General features: G+C 36.3%; 2 protein-coding genes and 1 long non-coding RNA gene across 6 annotated transcripts in view; all 3 read right to left on the minus strand.

The window, feature by feature from the left end:
• LOC126379460 (regulator of G-protein signaling 7) overlaps positions 1-9,077 on the minus strand; it is a 187,503-nt gene extending 178,426 nt beyond the window's left edge. For all 4 annotated transcript variants that reach the window (XR_007568340.1, XR_007568341.1, XR_007568339.1 and 1 more), the window contains exons 1-6: positions 8,330-9,077; positions 5,775-5,910; positions 4,832-4,918; positions 3,890-4,050; positions 1,303-1,361; positions 260-402 (exon numbers count right to left, since the gene is read on the minus strand). Coding sequence is in view for 1 of the 4 variants with exons in the window: in XM_050028219.1 (XP_049884176.1) it covers positions 260-402; positions 1,303-1,361; positions 3,890-4,050; positions 4,832-4,918; positions 5,775-5,910; positions 8,330-8,391 (648 nt within the window). In the remaining 3 variants the exon portion in view is untranslated. The remainder of the gene's footprint in view (positions 1-259; positions 403-1,302; positions 1,362-3,889; positions 4,051-4,831; positions 4,919-5,774; positions 5,911-8,329) is intronic.
• The window catches only part of LOC126379653 (uncharacterized), a 33,091-nt gene extending 18,523 nt beyond the window's left edge, over positions 1-14,568 (minus strand). The window contains exon 1 of the long non-coding RNA XR_007568365.1: positions 14,460-14,568. This is a non-coding gene — a long non-coding RNA (uncharacterized LOC126379653). The remainder of the gene's footprint in view (positions 1-14,459) is intronic.
• A 5,931-nt stretch (positions 14,569-20,499) lies between these two features.
• LOC126379487 (UDP-N-acetylhexosamine pyrophosphorylase-like protein 1) lies at positions 20,500-23,549 on the minus strand. The gene has a single exon (XM_050028256.1). It carries the CDS (start codon positions 23,358-23,360, stop codon positions 21,891-21,893), a length of 1,470 nt encoding a protein of 489 aa, XP_049884213.1. The 5' UTR covers positions 23,361-23,549; the 3' UTR covers positions 20,500-21,890.
• Between the last annotated feature and the right edge of the window lie 487 nt (positions 23,550-24,036).

The raw sequence follows: 24,036 nt of genomic DNA on the forward strand, positions 1-24,036 counted from the left end.
GTTGAAAAGAACACTCTATTCATGTAAAATAATTGACAAGAACACTCTAGTCATGTAGAATTCTTGACAAAACACTAAGTCATGTAGATTGGTGGTCAAAACACTCTGATCATGTAGATTGGTTGACAAGAACACTCTAGTCGTGTAGAATTGTCGACAAAATATTATAAGTCATGTAGATTGGTGGACAAAAACACTATAGTCATGTAGATTGGTTGACAAGAACACTCTAGTCATGTAGATTGGGTAACAAAAATACCTTGCTCTGCGCCTCGGCCTGCATAAATATGAACTCCCACTTGCGTGAGAACATCTTCTGAAGCCGCGCCAGCGACTCGGCTTCGTAGTCGGCGAGTTCAAGACGAGCTTTGTTCTGCATTGTGCGCTTGCACAGGTAGACCGCTGGGGAAAAAAAAAAAATTTATCAAATAAGTATAATTAATATATACAAGGTCCGTGATAGCCATTGTATTACCAATACCAATACCTTTATATTTAAGTCTATAAATTATGTAATACAAACTGGATTTAAAAAAAAAGAAAAGAAAGGAAAACACGAAACAGTAGGACTAGGGCCCTGTGCTGGGAGGTTTTCTGGCCACGTCTTTCCCTCAGCGTTACATATTCCGATGTGGTAGTAGTTTTACAGCTAGTTACATAATATGTAATTTAATTTTTTGACGTTCAAAAAGCGCTAACTTTGTAAGCCAATTTTGAAAAATAAATATTTTTGAATTTTTTGAATTTTTGAATAGCCTCAGTGGTCTAGTGGTTAGAGCGTTGGGCTCACGATCTGGAGGTCCGAGTTCGATTCCCGATGGCATTGTCGGAATGACTTTATGAGAATCCATTGTTTGGTAAGGGCATTGCAGGCAAAGTAGGATGGAGAATGCTGCACCGACAAGAGCGTGGCTCTTCAATTAATGATGTAATGTCCTAACCAAACTAGGGATCACAGAGTGTTTTTTTTTTATTTCAATACATTTAATTACATTATATTGAGTATTTATTAATATATGTACGTATAGTATAGAGTATTTATTATATTAACTTTTAGGTATTTATTTATTTTTATTTTATTTATTTTTTATTTATATATTTTTTTTTTTTTTTTCTGTTGCACCATCCCGCATCCAAGCTATAAATGTTTGTTTCCTTTTGTTGGTTGCCTGGAAGAAATTGCTCTAGAGCAATAAGGCCGCCCAAATTGTACTGTATTCATGTGTTTTGTCTGATTGTTGAATTTTTAGTTCTGTGCAATAAAGTATATTTGATTTGATTTGATTTGATTTAATTACATACCATAGTCGGTATTCTCCGGCTCCCATTGGTTCGACGGCCAGAAGTACGGTGTTTGGAACCTGCAACGATTGTTATTGTTTTAGTAACCATTTTAGTATCCAGTATCTCGACACTCGACATGACTCGAATGGCGTGTCGAGTGTCTAGTCACATCGAGTGTCTAGTCATATCCTGCGTCTAGTCATATCGAGTGTCTATTCATAATCATTGTCTAATCATATCGAGGATTTAGTCACATCGAATGTTTAGTCACATCGAGTGTCTTAGTCACATCGAGTGTCTAGTCATATCCAGTGTCAAGTCATATCGAGTGTCTAATCACATCGAGTGTTTAGTCACATCGAGTGTCTAGTCATATCGAGTATTTAGTCATATCCAGTGTCAAGTCATATCGAGTGTCTAATCACATCGAGTGTTTAGTCACATCGAGTGTTTAGTCACATCTAGTGTTTAGTCATATATAGTGTCTAGTCATATCCAGTGTCTAGTTATATCGAGAATGTAGTCACATCGAGTGTCTAGTCATATCGAGTATTTAGTCATATCCAGTGTCTAGTTATATCGAGGATGTAGTCACATCGAGTGTCTAGTCATATCGAGTATTTAGTCACATCGAGTGTTTAGTCACATCTAGTGTTTAGTCATATATAGTGTCTAGTCATATCCAGTGTCTAGTTATATCGAGGATGTAGTCACATCGAGTGTCTAGTCATATCGAGTATTTAGTCACATCGAGTGTTTAGTCACATCTAGTGTTTAGTCATATATAGTGTCTAGTCATATCCAGTGTCTAGTTATATCGAGGATGTAGTCACATCGAGTGTCTAGTCATATCGAGTATTTAGTCACATCGAGTGTTTAGTCACATCTAGTGTTTAGTCATATATAGTGTCTAGTCATATCCAGTGTCTAGTTATATCGAGGATGTAGTCACATCGAGTGTCTAGTCATATCGAGTGTCTAGTCACATCGAGTGTCTAGTCATATCGAGTATTTAGTCATATCCAGTTTTTAGTCACATCTAGTGTTTAGTCATATATAGTGTCTAGTCATATCCAGTGTCTAGTTATATCGAGGATGTAGTCACATCGAGTGTCTAGTCATATCGAGTATTTAGTCATATCCAGTGTCTAGTTATATCGAGGATGTAGTCACATCGAGTGTCTAGTCATATCGAGAATTTAGTCACATCGAGTGTTTAGTCACATCTAGTGTTTAGTCATATATAGTGTCTAGTCATATCCAATGTCTAGTTATATCGAGTATTTAGTCATATCCAGTGTCTAGTTATATCGAGGATGTAGTCACATCGAGTGTCTAGTCATATCGAGTATTTAGTCACATCGAGTGTTTAGTCACATCTAGTGTTTAGTCATATATAGTGTCTAGTCATATCCAATGTCTAGTTATATCGAGTATTTAGTCATATCCAGTGTCTAGTTATATCGAGGATGTAGTCACATCGAGTGTCTAGTCATATCGAGTATTTAGTCATATCGAGTATTTAGTCACATCGAGTGTTTAGTCACATCTAGTGTTTAGTCATATATAGTGTCTAGTCATATCCAATGTCTAGTTATATCGAGTATTTAGTCATATCCAGTGTCTAGTTATATCGAGGATGTAGTCACATCGAGTGTCTAGTCATATCGAGTATTTAGTCACATCGAGTGTTTAGTCACATCTAGTGTTTAGTCATATATAGTGTCTAGTCATATCCAGTGTCTAGTTATATCGAGGATGTAGTCACATCGAGTGTCTAGTCATATCGAGTATTTAGTCACATCGAGTGTTTAGTCACATCGAGTGTCTTAGTCACATCGAGTGTCTAGTCATATCCAGTGTCTAGTCATATCGAGTGTCTAATCACATCTAGTGTTTAGTCATATATAGTGTCTAGTCATATCCAGTGTCTAGTTATATCGAGGATGTAGTCACATCGAGTGTCTAGTCATATCGAGTGTCTAATCACATCGAGTGTTTAGTCACATCGAGTGTCTAGTCACATCTAGTGTTTAGTCATATATAGTGTCTAGTCATATCCAATGTCTAGTTATATCGAGGATGTAGTCACATCGAGTGTCTAGTCATATCGAGTATTTAGTCATATCCAGTGTCTAGTTATATCGAGGATGTAGTCACATCGAGTGTCTAGTCATATCGAGTATTTAGTCACATCGAGTGTTTAGTCACATCGAGTGTCTTAGTCACATCGAGTGTCTAGTCATATCGAGTATTTAGTCACATCGAGTGTTTAGTCACATCGAGTGTCTTAGTCACATCGAGTGTCTAGTCATATCGAGTGTCTAATCACATCGAGTGTTTAGTCACATCGAGTGTCTAGTCATATCGAGTATTTAGTCATATCCAGTGTCTAGTCATATCGAGTATTTAGTCATATCCAGTGTCTAGTTATATCGAGGATGTAGTCACATCGAGTGTCTAGTCATATCGAGTGTTTAGTCACATCGAGTGTCTAGTCATATCGAGTATTTAGTCATATCCAGTGTCTAGTCATATCCAGTATTTAGTCACATCGAGTGTATAGTCATATCGACTCGAGTGTTCAGTAACTATTATAACTCACCTATAATAAGTGTTGTCATTCCGCACAGTGAGGCAGTGGTCGTCGATTGGGAACAAGTATCCGTGTGCGGCCAACAGGTGAGCGATGTGGAGGGCTTCCCATGTCTCTTCCAAGTTGAGGTGGCGTTGGAGCCAGGCCACTAGGTCCGAGCCTGTGAATACCTGGGGGTGATGAGATGAATAATTAGCACTCACGCGTGAAAAACTTACAAAGAGAAAATTAAATCGAGAAAATCTGACTCGGACGGGATGTTGGCAACACCAACACGCGCGCGCGTGCGCGGTTCAACAGAAAAGAATAACAGGAACGCTGCGCCGCGGACCTCGCTCCACTTCTCGACCCGACTCTGCCACCGCCGCACGCGCGCGCTCTATCAGTATATATACAGTTTTAGAATGTGCTAACTCGTTTTTATTTAATTTACTGAATCATCAATCTGAGCTGTGGTAGCCCAGTTGGTAGAAAGCTTGCCTATCACTTTGAGGTCACAGATCCGAGTCCAGCACAGGCCTAAACCAATGATTGTCGAATTTGTTTTCGAATTCATCATGTTTGGATCATAAATGATTACCACGTGCTCAGCGGTGGAGGAAAACATCGTGAGGAAACCCGTATTCCCGAGATATGCATTTTCGGCGGTATGTGACCTAACCTGTATTGGGCTGGTTTTCCCTTGCCGGCTTGACAGGAGCTGCGGGTTTAAGCCCCGTCAGATTTTTCTCGATTAAATTTTCTTTTTATGAATAATAATAATCATATATTTCAGCCAATAAGTCGCTATGGTCCTTCTTCTATCGTGTGGGTTGTGTGATTACCAACCTCATCAACCCTAGTGTCAGGGTTACTGTGCCTATGGGTTGAGTTGCTATGGTTTCCTAGTGTATGGGTTGTGGTCCTGTGGTTCACCGGTTTGGTTCTCAAATGAGGAGCGCCGGTACTCACCGAGGGTATCTTGGTCATGAAGCTTTTGACAGTACGCACGGGTACCCCCGTGTTTTCATCCTGCATCTTCTCTATTATCGCCTCCATCTGGAAAGAAATATGTCTATGTGTATGTTTTTTTTTTACATTATTATTTTAATTTTTTTTTTTTGTGTGATAGTTTACCTTTTAATTTTGAAATTGTAATTTTTTTTTTATTGTTTTTCATGTTCATAGTCTTATTTTTCTTTTTGTTTCTTTTTTTTTCATTCATTGTTTATTTTGTGTTATATTAGTTTTTATATTGTCTTTTTTTTCTCGTCATACAGCGCATTGGATTACACTGTAATGTTGTATGTACCTTTATAAATAAAATAAATAAATAAATAAATAATAAATGTCATAGATAAACTTGTTGAAGGTGGGCTGAGTTTGGGGTCCTGTGTGGGTCGCCTGTAGGTAATTCTGAGTCGAGTATGAGTCGACTATGGGTCGAGACTGGCTCCAGTATGTGTCAATTAGCATAAGGCATAAGCTGAGTGAGGACTTTAATATGGGACACCATCCACTACACATGGGTAAGCCGACATGACGTCACATTTAATTTAGATATAAGTTTCTGTGTTCGTTTTCCATGTTTCTATATAGAAAATATTTCGTGTGTGCGTTGACTTTTGATGTGATGACATTATAATGTATACAGAGTGTTAGTGACATCGTAACGAAAAAAAAATGGAACGTCTATTTGATTGTACTAAAAACGATGGTGGGTGTTTTTCTTGTCGCTAACTCAGAATCATGGTCTGAATCATCCCTCAAAGTTTTCAATACGATGTCACTAACACCCTGTATACAGGGTAGGGTGTCGTAGGTACGTTACCCTGTATAGGTACTATATGTTATCCGAGTCTTTAGTGTCCTAAATAATAAATTATTCTTTCTTTCTTTCTTTCAGTTAGCATACCTTCTGATAAATGAGATAGTTGGGTGCCTCCTCCGGTGAGGGGATGGTGGACATAAGCGCCTGCACGGTCGGGGGCGGAGCCTCCTTCTTCTGTTTCTCTTTGTCTTTCTCTTCCTTCACGCATTTCGAGTTTTCTCTGGAATAAAACGGTTATGTTTCTAAATAGTATTCATTTTGCGCATTGCTCACCTCATCAACCGTGGTGTTAGGATTATTTTTGAGCCACCAAACCCATGTTTAATTCACTTTAAAATTACTATTTAATTTACTTACAAATGTAGTCTTCGTTACACACACACCTAAACCACACACAAACACACACACAGCACAGGCCTAAAACAATGATTGTCGAATTTGTTATCGAATTCATGTTTGGATCATAAATGATTATCACGTGCTCAGCGATGAAGGAAAACATCGTGAGGAAACGAGATACCTAAGTAAATTAATACAGTAAGTAAATTAAATAGTAGCTTGGACCAATAGTTTAACATACCCTCCGAAGCATGGATCATCTTACTTTTAGACAAGGGTGTTCAGCCTGCCTTGTCCTAAACATTCTCTCTCTCCCTCTCTCTCTCTCTCTCTCCCCCTCCCCTCCCCTGCCACACCCCTCCCCTGCCACACCCCTCCCCCTCCCAACCCTCCCCCTCCCCCACCTTCCTTTCGGGTTACTGGCTAATATAAAATTTTAGAAGGGTTTCTTAAATTTCTGCCTAAAATTAACATGTGTTCCATAAATTTTATGTTTTATTTCTTTTCATTGGAAAAGAAAATGACAGGTATCATCATCATCATCGTCATCATCATTGGCCTTATATGTCTGTTTCAGACGATTTATGACGTCATAAACGGTATAAATTACAATAAAATGAAATGGTGTCTACAAGAATCAGCACCACTTTATAGTTAGTTGTATATGTATGTGTTTTATGAGTAAAAAAAGGTTGAAAATAAAAAAAAACCTTGAAAGTAACAGCTCACACCAACTTCCTCTATGCCACATTTAGTTGATTAAAAATAATTATTGACACAACACAAATAAAACTAAGGATAGACTAGACTTCTAGGCACGAAAGTCATGGAAAAAAAATGTGCTTAAAATCAATTTTTCAATTCTGGAACAGATGCACTTTTAATAAAAAAATAGGCACTAGACTTTCTCCAATAAATACCTAATTGTATTGTAATTCTGTTTAAATTTAAATTAATTAATTATTCACAGGACTTGCCTGTTAGCCATAACAGGCAAAAGCATAATAAGGAATAATAAAAATAGTTTATATGCAAATTACAATGTTAAATTATAACTAATTATGTAATATAGGTAGGACAGTTAAAGCTTAGGTTCAGTACACACTTGTGGCCAAGCAAACAGATCCACATGGTTCCTCTTTTTATTTATTTGGAATGATTAGGGACTTTACAGACTGTGGAGGAAGCAAGAGAATGGAATGGAATTCCATAATCTCTGCCTACCCTGGTGGGAAATAGGCGTGAGTTTATGTATGTATGTGTTTCCAGACTATGTTCCTCAAAAACCAAAAAGACTGGCTTCTAATTCTAAATTAGCACTTTATAATCTATCTTTGACCCAGTCAAATACCCTATTACGTACATATTTCGTAGGTACAGTCATGAGCAATATAATGTACCCACTTTAGGACTCTGTCGCACTAACATATTTGACATTTAGTGAGACTTACAGTTCAATTTGTCAAAAAAGTTAATGTGACATGGTACCAAAGTGTATACATATTAATGCTCGTGACCGTACTTCGTAGCAACAGCAACTGCCCACCCCATTAGGGATTACGGGCGTCAGTTTATGCATGTGCATAAAACATATTATGCAAATGTAAGCTAACCCTTATAGTATGTATATTAATTAATTTTACACAAACAGGAAAATAACTCCTTACTTACATTCTTCTTGCTTATATCCATTAGCTTTGCAAGTACGGTCACGAGCATTAATATGTATACACTTTGGTACCATGTAATATTAACTTTTTTTGACAAATTGAACTGTAAGTCTCACTTAATGTCAAATATGTTAGTGCGACAGAGTCCTAAAGTGGGTACATTATTTTGCTCATGACTGTACAATATGTAATTCTGATTGAAGAAAGATGAAACTCTCATACACTAAACACTGGTTGATTGTGGGGAGGTCTGTGCCAAAAAACTTGGGCTGTTTACTTTTTATGTTATGGGCCTTTGATGGGGGCAACTAAGACAAATGACTGATGCAAAAAAACTAGACACTTCATGTCAAGGAGGTTGCATACTAATGAGGTGCACAACATGGGTTGAAATGACAATGGATTTTTCAAAAACTTGTGGCCTAAGTTTGTTCTACATCATAAACTCGCATAATGGCTGATGAGGTGGGCAGAGCCACAAGTTATCAAAGACAACTTGCAGCCACTGTCAATATGAAGTCCTAATATGGATATTATGAAGCTTATGATGACAAGGGATCAGCTGTCGCCCATAACATTAGTCCATCATGTGAGGAAGAAATGTTGATGTATATAAATTATTTAACTTACCTGGATGGCCCCTGTTGACAGGCCTTCTGTGCCGCCTTCTCCGAAGAGTTCATCGTAACCATTTTAATCCAAAAATCACTCTAAAAACACTTTAAAATCTAATTTCGACAATACACTTTCCCTCCATAATGCACATTTTTCAAACGCTCAAACAGTACATGCTTCCGTTCTGTACTGCCACTAGAGTTATTATTTTTCTTTGGCACGGATTTTAGGCCACCAAGCCTGTGGGTTTTTTATAGTACCACAAATTACTCAGTTATATTTTATGGGTTTCAGACATAAATATTTACATTACCGCCTATAGAGATACTTTGTGAAGAACTTTGTACAGTTTTACTAGTCAGAAACTTTATTTTCGCACAGATTTCTTACCAAAAGGACATAAAATACGTCTAAACTATTTTGCACTGGACTTGATTGTGATAACACGATTTACCCTAATTTATACGTTTGTCTTGAAAGGAACTACACACTGAAGATTCTAACGGAGATTTCCTACAGTTTTGACTAAATAAACACAGTTATTACACAAAAACTAAGGAGAAATTTGGCTAAATATGATACACTTTACTGTTCACGATTTTGTTCGATTTCTTATCAATGGACGTCCACACACGCGTCACACATGGTCTCTAAATGTTCGTGTGCAACAAAAACTATCATGTTTTATTCATAAAAAGTAAATAATAACAGCCGATAGGGTAAATTCAACATTTTTGATAAGAAGAGATTCTGCGAAATGTCAAAGAAGGATCGCCATTACGGTTTTTTTCGTTCCCCTTTTCTGAAAAGAGATAGATAATCCATTACGGTCGTGCCAGAATGAGATGGCAAATCCAAGGTCTATAATGCCACTGAATTAAAAGCATCCATTTTCCCTAGCACAACGCTCTGTTAGTAGTCTTTCTAATTTAGATATATGTTTTGCTAGAAATCTTTCAATGAGCGATGGCGCATGTGTTTACGAGTTTATTGAACGCCTTATTTTTGACGTTATTTTTAGAACATTTATTTTAATGATTCTATTTATTAGCTTGTATCTATTAGAAATAATGAGCAGTGATTATTTTATGATTTCTAATAATTTCACAAAAAATATTCTTACAAAAAAATTTGAATGGAACCGAGGTTGAAATAGTTCGCATGAAGTGTAAGAGATGGCAGCACGTTATAATGAAACAAACTAAAGACAAAACAATGCAACTTAAATATTTTAAATTCATTGTTTCCTATACGTAGATTATAAAGATAGGTACTTTTATAATCATTTGTGATTTTTCGGTCGAATTAATTTAATTAAAGAACAAATACTTTACTAAATTGTATCGGGTCTTGCTCTGGAAGGTGTCCTTTCAGTGTTCTTTTGGAATTCCAGACGCTTGAAGCTTAGATTTATACACTTTGATTGGAGAGAGAACCCAACCTCAGTATCGTATTTTATTTTTTAATTAATATTTTATCAAACGTCTTTATGATATAAGTTCTTAAAATCTTATGAAAACTCTTTAATAATCATATAACATTACCTAATTTATAATGCCCATTGTTAAATTTATTATAAAAGACGATGTATAGGTAACATCGTGTTATATTTTGTGTGGCATTCACTTTTATTACAACCTTGAGATTCTTGCATTTCTAATGCAATGTTGAGTTGAATTTACATACCTACTTCGGTATTATTCGCATTTTCAATGCATCAAGATGTCTTTTGAGAAGATCATCCTTCTATATTTGCATACCTAATAGGTTTTTTAAATAAATGACGCCCGTAAAATAGTAAAGCCTCATCACTTATTATTATCTAGATATCTCATTACTGGGTAAATGTTTCTCCTTTATGTATAGGATGTATATGAGGTGGCCTAGGTGGGGCCATGCTTACCATACTCAAACAAAATACGTTTATTCAGTTGGTAACATGGTTGGTCGATAGTTACATTCGCCAAAAACTGCTGCAGCTTCTCAACCAACAATACAAATAGTTACCTACTACATATCGTCACTAAAAAGGCAAAAATACGTAAGCGCCAAAATTGAATTTCAAGAAAAAGCCGTTTAAAGTAGCTTTCTCGTTTTTTTTAATCATAACCTTTTACTAATTTATTCAATTTAGATGACGTCAACGTAAGATTAAACTGTTTTTTATTTTCTATATCTTGCAATACATATTAAAATGGACTGCTATTTTAGGATATTTTGGCTCTTATGTAATTTTGCCTTTCCAGTGACGATATAATTTATTTTATTAAATCAAAATTTACATAATAATTTAAGACGAGTTAAACAAGCTTATCTATTTGTCTGTCTCGTTAACCTGTGGTCCGGACTTTGACCAGGACTTTTAATTTGTCTAAGTATATTTTTTACTGCGAGGCCCTCCTCACCTATCATTCCTGTCGAATAAAACATTGCACAATAAAACATACACTCACCACTATGATTTCACACTTTAGAGCTGCATCCATCGCAAGATGAATTAAATGCCTACCCACGAACTCCCGAGCTTTCTGTGAGACCAACGTGCGCGATAGGTGGGCCAAATAGTAATAATACTATTTGAACACTCAAAAAAATAAAAATTCACGTCAAAAAAAAAAAAAAAAAGTTAATTTGTTATTTCATTTTTCACGCGAATTCTCCTCTTATTCTTGCTTTGCGTCTCCTCTCCGCGATGTTAGAATCAACACCACAATGTGATGTGTTCGCTGATAGATGGTGAAGTGTATGGAGAGTGTTTGGCTTTTTGCGAGATTTACTTATTATTTACTGTTTTTTTTTCTATTAATATATTTTTTGTGTGCTAGTTTACCTTTTAATTTTATAATTGTATTTTTTGTGTTTGTCATGTTATTTAGTCTCATTTTTCTTTTAGTTTGTTTTTCATTCTCTGTTTATTTTGTATATTAGTTTTTATGTTGTTTTCTCGTCATACAACGCATTGGGTTCACTATAATTTTGTATGTACCTTTATAAATAAAATAAATATAATAATAATAATAAATTTTTATCCGAATAATTCTCATGTCTTTTCAAATACTATTTTATACTTTAGCAGCATAAACTACTACAGCGGGTTGATGCAACAAATGTAATATATCAAAATAAAATAATAAACCTACGAAATATTTCGCTATCCAATCACTCCTTACATTTCAAAAGTAACAGTTTCAATTCTGCATTACTGCACGGTTTGTATTATTTCCTTGTAACGGAGACTTTACAATAACATATCGAGTATTTTTGATGAACTGTGCTTACTAAACACACGCCTTACCAGGCATTCTGTTGACCAACGTGATAGGTGGTGAGCCGCATCACCGTATATAATGGCCGAGCCAAATGTGTTAGTTGAAACTGTACTAAGATAAATTAATAATTCACCGAGGTTTGAACCGGCGGCCCCGTTTGAGAACCAAGGCGATAAACCACAGGACCACAGTGACTATTTTGGTCTATTTAAACAATGATTCCGTTCTGCTAGACATAATATTTAAAAACATAATAAAAATATTTTATTCTGACGAACTATGTAGTGCATTGATTAAATTATACACCTCGATAACCGATGCAGATGCAGAGGTCTCGGTTTCGATTCCCGAGAGGGTCACTTTAATTTTTTTTCTAATACAGCTGTGGTCTAGTGATAGGTTGGCTCACGATCTGAAGGTCCGGATCCGGTTCCCTCCCGGTGGGGACATTATTGAAATCACTTCGTGAGAGGTGAGACTAATGTCCTGTTTGGTAAGGTCGTTGTAGGTTTGGATCACCTGATTGTCCGTAAAAGGTGATTTGCTGCTTCGGAGGGTACTTTTGATATGCCATTTGTCCCGGCCATTAGGTATAAAAACACATCCATCAAGCTGCATGTGTGCAGTGTGGTAAAATTGGATAAGGAGCAACCTTATTCCCTCCGGTTGATTGAGGGGAGGCCTGTGCCCAGCAGTGGGACGTATACAAGCTGTTTATATACCTTCTAAAAAAACCTTACCTTTTTCTAAAAAAGGTTCAGTACTATCTATATTGTATACGTATGTATGGAGTGTTGTGATGTTTTGTTATTTTACTTTTTTATGCGCTACCCTGCAGTTGCTGCAGTTCTACAAGTGTATCATATCCTCTGCGCAAGGGTGTCTGGAAGAGATCGCTCTAAACGGTGACGCCTTCTTTGCCACCTTAGAATAAATTTCTTTTTTTTTCTTTTTTTTCATTTATTATTATTATGCAAATTATTTTTTTACATTATAATAACGTTCAACAGCACGCAAACCTGTAAATGTCTTGAAAAAATTGTGTCCAATAAAGTGTTTTATTATTATTATAATGTACAGGCCCCTTTACACAACGTCAACCGGCTCAGACTAAGGCACTGAGGTCATTTACTTTCAAACTTCAAGGCTATCAGGCGCCACCCTTTCTTAACATTGGAGTTACGGCAGTTTAAAATATAATACAATCCTTCCGTTCTTAGAGCACAGACACTCACGCCTGTATTGCCTACCGGGGTGGGCAGATCACAAGATATTACTAGGCTAAAGCTCTGAGCGCAGCAAAGAAGCGAAAAATTTATTTTATGAGCAACGTAACCAAAAGAATCTGGGATATTATTGTTCAAATGATATTGACTCTGTGCTCTAAAATCTACCCACAACAGCCACAAAAATATTCATATTTTTTTTATTCTAAATGCACTTACTTATCACCTGCCTGCCAGCAATAGCAGCAATTTCTGCCTGGTTGCCTGGCAGAAATTGCTGTTTAGCAATAAGGCCGCCTATTGTGCTTATGTTTTATTCGTATGTTTATGTCCTTTATATATGTTGTTGTGCAATAAAGTATTATTGATTGATTGATTGATTGATCAAGTTTTCACTCATAAATACTGTCTAAATATTCTAAAGTAATTCGCTATACTTTATAACAAAAAGTAGTTTTAGATTAAAAATAGGTGTAATAATACGTACAGAATAATAACTTGTCAAAATCTTGTGAAAGTTTTAAAATATCAAACCATTGATGTTGCGTTAAAAGCTAAACAAAAGACCTACGTGCACAAAGTCACGACCAATCCTGTTGGTTACTAATATACATAACCCAACTTTCGCAATTGGGTAAACATCTTCTGTCTTCTTCTCTCGTGTGGGTTGTGAGATCAATGACCAACCTCATCAACCCTGGTGTCAGGGTTACTATTGAGGGCCCCTGACATGGCTCATGTAACGACTACTTACTTACTTAAGTAAATAGTAGCCGGGACCTACTGCTTAACACTCCGAAGCACGAATCAACTTACTTACGGTCAATCGGGTGATCAGCCTGCAATAAATAATATTTATATCGATAAAAATGTTTTATTCGTAAATTAAATACAATTAGTCACTTATAAATTAAAACTACAATTAATTAAAACATGTCAGGGGCCTTTGGCGGCTCAATAATTACTATGACACCAGGGTTGATGAGGTTAGTAATTCACCTCACAACTCACACGATAAAAGAAGATTAATTAAAACATTTTATTATTGCACAAACAGGTCAGTCTAACATTCCGCCCCCTCTCGTACCTGGTTCAAATCCCTAAACAATCCTGCAATGTCCTAATCAATCTAGGGATCACAGTGATTTTCTGTGATGTGTAACCCTCTGGGATTCGAACCCGATACCTCCGGATCGTGAGCCCAATGCCTCGCCTATTATTCGCCACCTTATGCATGTACTTATAAAATGATTGAATTTATTATAATTATGATTTAAATTGATTTATTTATTAAATTGAAATTTATTTGTTTGACATTAATCTTAATTATTATTTTTAATTTTTAGTTTTTATTTACCGAATAATAAACACAATCATTTTAATTTAACTTAATTAATAAGTCTATTAATTTTGCTAACACAATTTTAAGACTCATTGTACCAACACATTTGGTGGAGCATTGTTGTCTTTAAATAAAAAAATATTATTATTATATAAGTTTTGTTATTAACAAAATATGAGTCCTAGTAACTTAAATAAAGATTTATAATTAAAATTAAATTATTATTTTATTAATGCTCAACGACTGGATTTTTTTTTGCTATTTTTTTTTGACGTGACTTATTGTAGATTTGCCGCAGATGGCATTACCTACTTGGCCGGACAAATGGGGAGCGCTGAAGGCTCTCACCCGGTACAACGTTTAAGACAACAGGTCTGAGGGTGCCCAGTTGGGCGCGGACCTCGGCTCAGGGCGTCGTCTGAGAGGGAAAATATTTGAAAGAATTAATCGACCCTCAACGACTGGAACATGAAGACCCAAATCTATACTAATTAATTATCACATTCAAAAATCATTTGCAATGGCGTAAAATACTGAGATTTATTTGATAAGCAATTGTTATTGCGATAAAGATTATTTTATGTGCACAAATTCGTTTTTCTTTGATGTACCTACCTACCTACTTACCTAACATCCGCGGAAATTATAGTCGCATTAAATGATAGGATATGATATGACGTAAGTAAACTATCAACATCAGTCAATCCCGGTTACTATTTACTTAAGTATGTTTCCAACTAGTCAAATCAGTTACGTTTTACTAAACGTTAAAACACGAAATTACTAAGTATGAAACAGCAACCTATTTTATCATAGAAAAACGTGTCAAACTGTCCCACTTATTATTACATTTTTTTTATTAAAATCCATAAACAAGTTCATTTCAACTACTGAAGGTTTCTCCAGCAGTGTCCGGTAAAATTTGCCGCTCCAGAATTCGCTTGCATAGCCATGAAAAAAAAAATGCATAACTCTTCGACAATGATAGTCGTGAATGAATCATCATTTAGGCCTATGATGGTGATAGTATCGTCGTTATATGAGTCATGTAGATCGGTGGGATTTTTGGCGGCTTAATAATGAGCCTGACACCAGGGCACGCGGCTCTGCGGTGAAGAAAAACATCGTGAGGAAACCCAAATGCATTTTCGGAGGTATGTGACCTAACCCGTATTGGGCTGGTTCTCCCTTCGCGGATTGGAATGTCAGACAGGCAGTCGCTTCTGTAACAAACTGGACCAGTCAAATCTTCAGGTTAGGTAAATAGACCATGTGAAAAACGAGATAATGCTAGGGAGATGATGAACAATCCCTGAGCGACATGGTGTAGTGCTGTAATATTGGTCTTTTGTAAAGTGATGGTTTGATCATTAACCACTGTAAACGTCCAGCAAGCCTCGATAAAAATTAGATATAAAAAAGTGTCAACATGCGTTCAAGGATTCTTCATACTGCGTTTATTACGCAGTATGAAGTAGTATTACCTTCACTTAACACTTGTCTAATTGAAAACAAAGACATCGGTATCAATATTTATCTACCAATCGAAAGATAGGCGTGAAGTATCGGAGATTAAAGCGGTTAAATGGATTGTTTTACGAACTTTAGCACTAACAAGATGGTACTTTTTCAGATAGGTACCACGTTGAACCATGTCAAATATGATATGGTAGGTAGGTACCATAGATACGTAAACATGTTAACCTAATAGTGCTAATTCCGGTACACACCATCTAAGTTTAAGTTATACCTGTCATTTTGTTATCCGCTAAAAAGGAAAGGGACGGGTAATCGTCAGGTATGAAATTTATGGAGCACACGTCAATTTTAAGCAGATTTAAAAAGCCCTTCCAAAATTGTATATTGGCACACGTCAATCGGATTGCATATGAGCGAGATGGCCATTTTATTTGCCCGGGTTAAACCGCACACAGGTTGCCCGAAGTAAAGATAACCTGTCCAGGTGGGGTTTCCTCATCGGATCAGACCTGAGCTGCGTGTGTGGTGTTACGCCACAGACTATGGCTCATCTGACAACTTGCCCCGCGTGCCCTGATACCTGCACGCGAGAGGGGCTGATGAATTCTATCGAGGATGCTGTCCGAGTGGCGGAATACTGGACTGAAAAAATCTAAATGCCATCGAAACGACAAGAAGAAGAAAGTAATAGTTGTCAATCATCCGTTCCTTTCCTATTCGGCGAATAAAAAAAATACAAATTGCAATATTGCCTTTTTAGATGAATGCTCCCATGGTTTAGTTCAGAAGGGATTCCTTAAAAAATCTGCAAATTTGCAATTAATACACTAATAGCCTAAAGGCCTTCGTAACAGATTTTTGTACAATTTGATATAAAACAAGTTATTATACCGAACGACGTGTTACTTAATCGTTAATAACGTTATCTTCGCATTATTTTCCACTAACGAGGTTGTTTCAATAATTACTTTTGAGCAAGAAATGAGACTATAATTAATTTCGAGTTTATTGCAAAGTATGGAACAAAAATGAAATGATATCACTCATGAATGAGTATGCTGCATAATATGTGTAATTGGTTAGATTTGAGCAGTCAATAAAAAATAAAATAATGACCCATAAATGACCCATACGGTCTGTTCTCTTTAAATACATGTACGACTGGCGTATTGTTTGGAGTATCGGGGAGGGATATACGGTACACACATAGGTAAGAGCGATGTACTGCCGTGTCTACCGGGTGAGCTGCAATATCCTACTACCCACAATATTATTTTTATTTTATTATGTTCTGTACTTTAATTGTTCTTGATGTATATAATGTTTTTGTTAATTGATTGATGACAGGAAACCTAGCATCGAGACAAACCATTCCTGGTTTAGCGATGCTATGCGTCAAAACTGTATACCTACTCAGTTTATCAAATAAAAAAAAAAAAAAAATTATGGGTCATTCATTGGTCAGCATTCATCTAGGTTGTAAGGTGTATTACAAACCTCATCAAATCTGGTGTCAGGGTTATTTTTATCCGCCAAAGGCCTCTGATGTGGCTCACGTAACGACTACATACATCGGTAAGTAGTAACCGGGACCAACGGCCTAACCTGCCTTCCGAAACACGAAACATCTTACTTACGGACGTGAGCACAACGCTCGACCACTCGACCACGGAGGCCGTTAACCCATAAAAACTTATTATTTACTCGAAATGATTTAAATACTTAACTAAAAAAGTAAACCTATTCGTAAATGGTAGTCATCTGCAAAAAAATAAACATTTTTAAATAAGTACAATAAATAATTCAAATAAATACAAAGAAAATAAAATCCTCAAAAATTTTAAATTTGAGGATACATACAACGTAATACAACGGATCGTCTTAAAAAATCACTTTCGCGCTCTTTTTAAATGTCAACAGCGGAATCATGAAATGTCAAGGCCAATACAATCACTTTTAAACGCATAATATTGAAGACGAATCCTGATTCACTGTAGAATATTGTTAAAATTCTGATTTTTATTATCTTAAAATATCTGGTGAAGGATCTACTTAGATTGTTGATAATTATTTTTTTGTGGGAATTAAATATTTTTCCTTCGTTAAATTAGTAGGTACCTAAGATGGTGAGATAATTATTATTTTTTTTGTATAAAAAGTCATCTTAGATAAAAACTTAAATACACTAAGTAATTCGGTAAGTATCCTCCAGCTTAGGGACGGTACTGAAAAGTATCGGCATCCGAAGGACGTAATATACGATCCCGACGACCCGATTACTCTAGCCATAGAGGCAGCCATTCAGCTCGCGACACCAAACACTTCAGGACCCCGATACCGACCCCGCCGTCGTCGACGATTTCCCTCTATCAGCGCTTATCGCTATCGACCCACTAGGGTCGATTTATTTTTTCAAATATTTTTCCTCTCAGACGACGCCGAGGTTCGCGCCCAACTGAGCACCCTCAGGCCTGTTGTCTTAAACGTTGTACCGGGTGAGAGCCTTCAGCGCTCCCCATTTGTCCGGCCAAGTAGTTAATGCCATCTGCGTCAAATGTACAATAAGTCACGTCAAAAAAAAGAAAAATGGTTTATAAGCGAAGTTTATTGCCCTTTACAGAATATCGTTGACGGAGATTTGAGAATTTTTTCCTTATAGCAACAAAAGATTTGGCAATCACAACGGTTGAGTCAGAAAGCTCACGACTATATCCCAATTGGGGTAGTCAGAGGTACATCCATCGCAAGATGAACTAAGTACCCACACCTCACCGAGCTTTCTGTTAGACCAACGTGATAGGTGAGCCGTATCGCCGTCTATAATGGTCGAGACAACTGTGTTAGTGAGTGCACTTAAGATAAATTAATAACTCATTGGTGCAAGTACGGTACCGGGGTTCGAGGCGCTGCCCGTTTGAGAAGCAAGCCGTCCAAATCCGTGACTAACTGGGGGGTAAAATGACCACATCGGAGCAATTCATCTAAGAAAGCAATATTGCTATTTGACATTTGTTTGCATTGCGCACTTACTTTCATATGCGCAAATGTCAAATTGCAATATTACTTTTTTAAATGAATTGCATGTGGCCATTTTAATCCAATCCCGCGGGATCTCGAATTTGCGAACTGGAGTCGGGATTGAATCGCCTAGTGTGTACGGTCACGAGCATTAATATGTATACACTTTGGTACCATGTCACATTAACTTTTTTGACAAATTGAACTGTAAGTCTCACTAAATGTCAAATATGATAGTGCGACGTTAGTATTATATGATCTGTGGTGGGCACATTATATTGCTCATGACTGTACTTACTTATGATTAGCGAAAATATTTGAGTATTTATTCGCGCAGTGGCATGGCGTAAGAATATTGTAGTTCGATGTAGTAAGAACTACAGACTGTTGTAATGTAAAAAGTAGGTATGTCTCGTTTTGAAACAACCATTAATAAAAGATAATTCTTCTGTCATGTTAATAATTAGGTTATTGTTGTTAGTAACAAGTTAACAACACAATTTCATAATGAGGTACTTTTCAGGTTACGTTCCCCAAATTCAAATTCAAATATATCTTTATTCATTCTTTGTTGTTTTTTTTTTTTTGACTTGACTTATTTTAGATTTGCCGCAGATAGCATTAACTACTTGGCCGGAAAATCTTTATTCAGTAGGTAAGATAGTTACACTTTGAATCGTCAATTTTTACATAACGAACGTCTCATCCGTCTAAAACTACTGCAGCTTCTCACAACCTGTATAGCCGGGGAAAAGCTGCAAGAAAAACCTCGGCACAAGGCCCTAGACGTTCTTTAAAAAAAATAAACATAAAATATTGATGAAACACAAAAGATGGCGAATAAAGAGTTGCCTTCGTTTAGCCTTATAATTTCATGGATAACAGACATGCTAAGACGTGCTAAGCTAATCTCCATAGCCTAGACCACCGCCGTAAAGTCGACTGCTTGTCGGTCAGATTTCCAGCCTTCCGAAGCACGGATCATCTTTACTTTTCGGACAATCAGGTGATCAACCTGTAATGTCCTAACCAAACTAGGGATCACAAAGTGATTTTTGTGATGTGTCCCCACCGGGATTCGAACCCGGGACTTCCGGATCGTGAGCCCAACGCTCAACCACTGGACCACTTGGCCGTTGCCCAAGAAATGAGAAAATAGGTTATTATCACGTTAAATCTGTACAAAGCCATCTATACATTTTTTGGGAAACATAGTCTGAAAAGTGCTTGATTATTAAATCGTGTTAGTAATAAGTTCGTGTTAATACTTAGTAACAACAGAAAGCATATTTGTTGAGGAGCTCGGTGGCGCAGCGGTAAACGCGCTCGGTCTGCGATTGTTGAAGTTAAGCAACTTTCGCAAAGGCCGGTCATAGGATGGGTGACCACAAAAAAGAAAAGTTTTCATCTCGAGCTCCTCCGTGCTGCGGAAGGCACGTTAAGCCGTTGGTCCCGGCTGCATTAGCAGTCGTTTCAATCCGCACTCCGCACCGTGTGATGGTTTAAGGCCCGATCTCCCTATCCATCCATAGGGAAGGCCCGTGCCCCAGCAGTGGGGACGTTAATGGGCTGATGATGATGATGAATACTTAGTAACAACAGAGAACGTATTTGTTGCTCGACACAACTCGACTATATGCATGAGTCCTAACTTTATCGTGTTTCATTTTATGATTCAAAACACGTACTTACCTCAAGAAAATAAACGAGTACAATGACCTATGGAACTTATACATATATTAATAAACTCACGCATATTTCCCACCGGGGTAAGCGGATGTTGCTGGCAACACAAGTTTAAAAATATATAACTAGGAATATTTTTATATGCCCAAAGTTAATAATACAAAGTTATAAAAAGTTTATACTTTTAATTTCAATACAGTACAATTTTTGTTTAAAACAAAATGTAGAAATAACAGAAGTACAATAGCCGACCTTATTGCTAAATAACAATCTCTTTTCGCAAACTAGAAATAGAAAATAGGAGCTAAGTATATTATTGCTTATAGGTTTATATATTTTTTTTTAAATTGGCAGTTCTCTTTGAGTGTAAAATAATAATTTAATTGACAACTGAAAATATATGCTTTTTTAGATAAAAAGCTATTTTATAATAAATATAATAAACTATATTATAGAGAAACGACCCAGGCAGTTTAAGCTAAAAATAATATGTTTTTTTTTATAAATTGAATAGGTAGCCGCCCTATAAAAGACCTAATAATTCGCGCCAAAAATTGCACAATGACACGTAACTTTAATAGACAAAAAAATAATTACAATTTATGTAAAAATATTATGCTTTTATGTGATGAAGAAATTGTATAAGTACTTATTTATTAATAACTATTTACAATAGGCATATTTTATATGAATATTTAAAGATGTATATACAGATTAGTTGGCTGTTTTGTTATATAACTTTGTAAATACGTTAATAAACGAAATGAATATTTGGAGTTTCACTACATACCATAGCATAAAGATATATTTATTTGTTTTTTTTTTTAATTATCTTTTCTATTTATGTAAGGAGTGTTTTTAACAGTTTTTTTTTACTGTTATTCGCTGTTTTTTTGCGCTTTTTAGAGTTTCTCTTGATAAATAAACCATAAAATGTTAATACTGTAATTTTCGCAGAGATATGTTTCATTTAGATGCTTGCTTAATCAGTGTATCACCAAAATAAATTAGTTATTATAATTTATTAAGTCTCTCAGCCACATCAAATGGTCCCTCAACCTTAATTTTATTACGGTCTTTTGGATTTTTTTATAATTGCAGTTACATAACAAAGCAGCCTAAAATTATATCGATGAATTACAATTACAAATGAGTCTTAAAGCATCAAACTCCGAATTTTATCTACAATTTTAATTATTTTTAATAGATTTTAAATCATGAAACTGACACTTTACTTATAACAAATCTGCTCATAGTAAACAGAAAAAAAAAAGATACTGATTGCAGATTTAGAAAAAAAAATCATGAAACTAAGTGGTACTAAGCTAAAATTTATAATTTTTATGATGTATTTGTGTCTATTGTGTATTGTTTTATTGAAATGAATATTTTTTTTATTGATAACTCTAACTTTTTTTTTTAATTTGGTAGGTAGCTCTAAAATAGTGTTGCATTTACGATAAATGATAAATTACTGATAGTTTTAGAACTGTCGAACTAATTAATACAGAATTTGATTCTTTAGGACTTAAATGTCATATTTGGAACAATACTTGCTAATGAACACCGTTACCATTCACACCGTTGGTCGTGGACTCATGCATACTCTTTAAATGGAATGGTGAGATCGTGAACACTTCGTTCTTCACTAAATCTTCTAAGTTTTCTCCGCCGTAAGACAATAGTGGGGAAATCTCCACGTCAATATTGTCTTCAATAATTCCACCTGCTTGTCTAATATATTTCCTATGCAACCGTAACAAATCTTCCCGGGCAGTCGAAGGGCAGTCTTTTTTAGCCGAATCAGCATTCTTCAACGCAGAAAACTCTACGTCTCTCGCTACTTCTAAACAGATAAAGTTTTTCGCAAACTCAAATACATCAAAGATGAACTTTTCCATTTTAATACCGTTAGGTTCAGTTGGTTTTTGACGGATTCCATTGTCATCTACGTATGGAATCTTTTTGTTGGCAACATGAAGTTTTAATTTCGTTTCATAATCACAGATTCTTGAGAGGAATTCAGCTGAGAAATAGTGGTTGCAGATATTACCAGCAGAGAATGTCAACCGTCCATACGGGTTTCTCCTCTCAGCTGCTTCATCCGTTAATTCTGAATACTCAACAACCCTGTAATGACCGTTAACTCTGCATACAACACCAACAGCTTCACTGGGAGACGACTTCTGAACAACTTTGGCAGCACAATCCGCATCCTTGCTCTTGCAATAACCAATGAAAACCGGATCAGCAACTTTGATAAGGATGTTATCAACGGAATGAGCGTGTAAATGTTCCACACCACGTCTGGCAATATCTTCTAGGACTCCTTGAGCTTTCAAAGCCCTATAAAGGCCTCCGTTGCCATCTGGAGCCGAAGACAAATGATGTTTCTCATCTAGAAAGATCTTACCGTTGAAATCAAAGCACGGTAACCTTCCCTGCTCAAAGAAAACAATATCCTCTTCGTTCAAACCGAAATGAGAGTGGTCCCTGAAGAATTCAGCAGTCGGTGCCATAGTGTGCTCAGAAGTCATGATGTACCAGGTAATTTTACCCGATTTTCCAGTTTTCTCCGCAGCCATTTGTTGGATGCGCACAATTCTTTCCGCTTGGATTTGGAATAATGTTTTTCTTGACGGTAATCCGACATCATACATGCCTTTGGGGTGACCGAAGCCCAACCGAGTAGCTTGACCACCAGCTAAGAGAAGAACACCAACTTTATTCTCAGAGATTTCTTTAAAACCAATATCTTCGTATTCTTGAAGCTTTTCCTTGGTCAATCCGGGGACAGATTCGTAGTGCGCCTGCGGTATCGGCTTCAAATCGTCGTCTAGCTTATCTAAAATCAGTTTTGTAGAATCCATAGCGCGTTGGAAGAGAGAAGTTAGTTCCGCGAAATCTAACTTTTTAATCTCACTAGCTAGGATTTCCCGCTCATTTTGCTCCAGTTCCGGCCAATACTTGATAAGGTGCTCTTGACCATGACGAGTTAATACCTCTTTCAACTCTTCATAAGACATTTTCGAATGGAATTATCGCGAAGTTGTAACAGGTAAGCTACAGTCAAAACAACCGAACGGCGCGATTAGAAAGCGTATACTGGCTCATAATCGGCGATTTTGAAACCATTTCGCTTCTCCCACCACGCCGCACGAAAACACGTAGCCTCAGAAGCTGACATTTGCCGATTTCCACAACATTTTGTATTTACATTTCCGTGGTGGCTTGTCAATTACGAAATTCCGATAAGACAGTAAGTAGTTTCGCATACATTGATGCAGTTTCTTAGTGTTATAATTTTGTACTCCAAGTAAGCAGGCAATGTATACCGTTATATTTGAAGTTTTCGCAATCCTGACAGTCTTGTCGGTGACATTTAAAGATACGTTTTGAACATAATATAATCTGAAACAATATTGTGCAGCCGCATTAAATAAAAAATAAAATCGTTATTGTAGTTTATGCAATAGTTTACCAATCAATTAAAATATTTTTGACCCCTTTCCCTTTAGCTTTATATAATTTAAAAACAAAATTATTTCTGAATTCCAACAAAAAATTTATTAATAGATTAGGTTTCAGACCAATCTTGTTTATGGTATATAGAGGTGCTCTAAGTATCGATTATAGTTGTAATTAACTGACATCGATTCTGACAAGTATTTTTTTTGATATTTGAATTTTTCCTCTTGGAAG

Source organism: Pectinophora gossypiella, chromosome 29 (genome assembly GCF_024362695.1).
Source record: "Pectinophora gossypiella chromosome 29, ilPecGoss1.1, whole genome shotgun sequence".
Classification (NCBI taxonomy): Eukaryota; Metazoa; Arthropoda; class Insecta; order Lepidoptera; family Gelechiidae; genus Pectinophora; species Pectinophora gossypiella.

Coding starts and splice junctions, on each gene's coding strand:
- LOC126379487 (XM_050028256.1), bottom strand. CDS start 23,360: ATGTCTTATGAAGAGTTGAAAGAGGTATTAACTCGTCATGGTCAAGAG.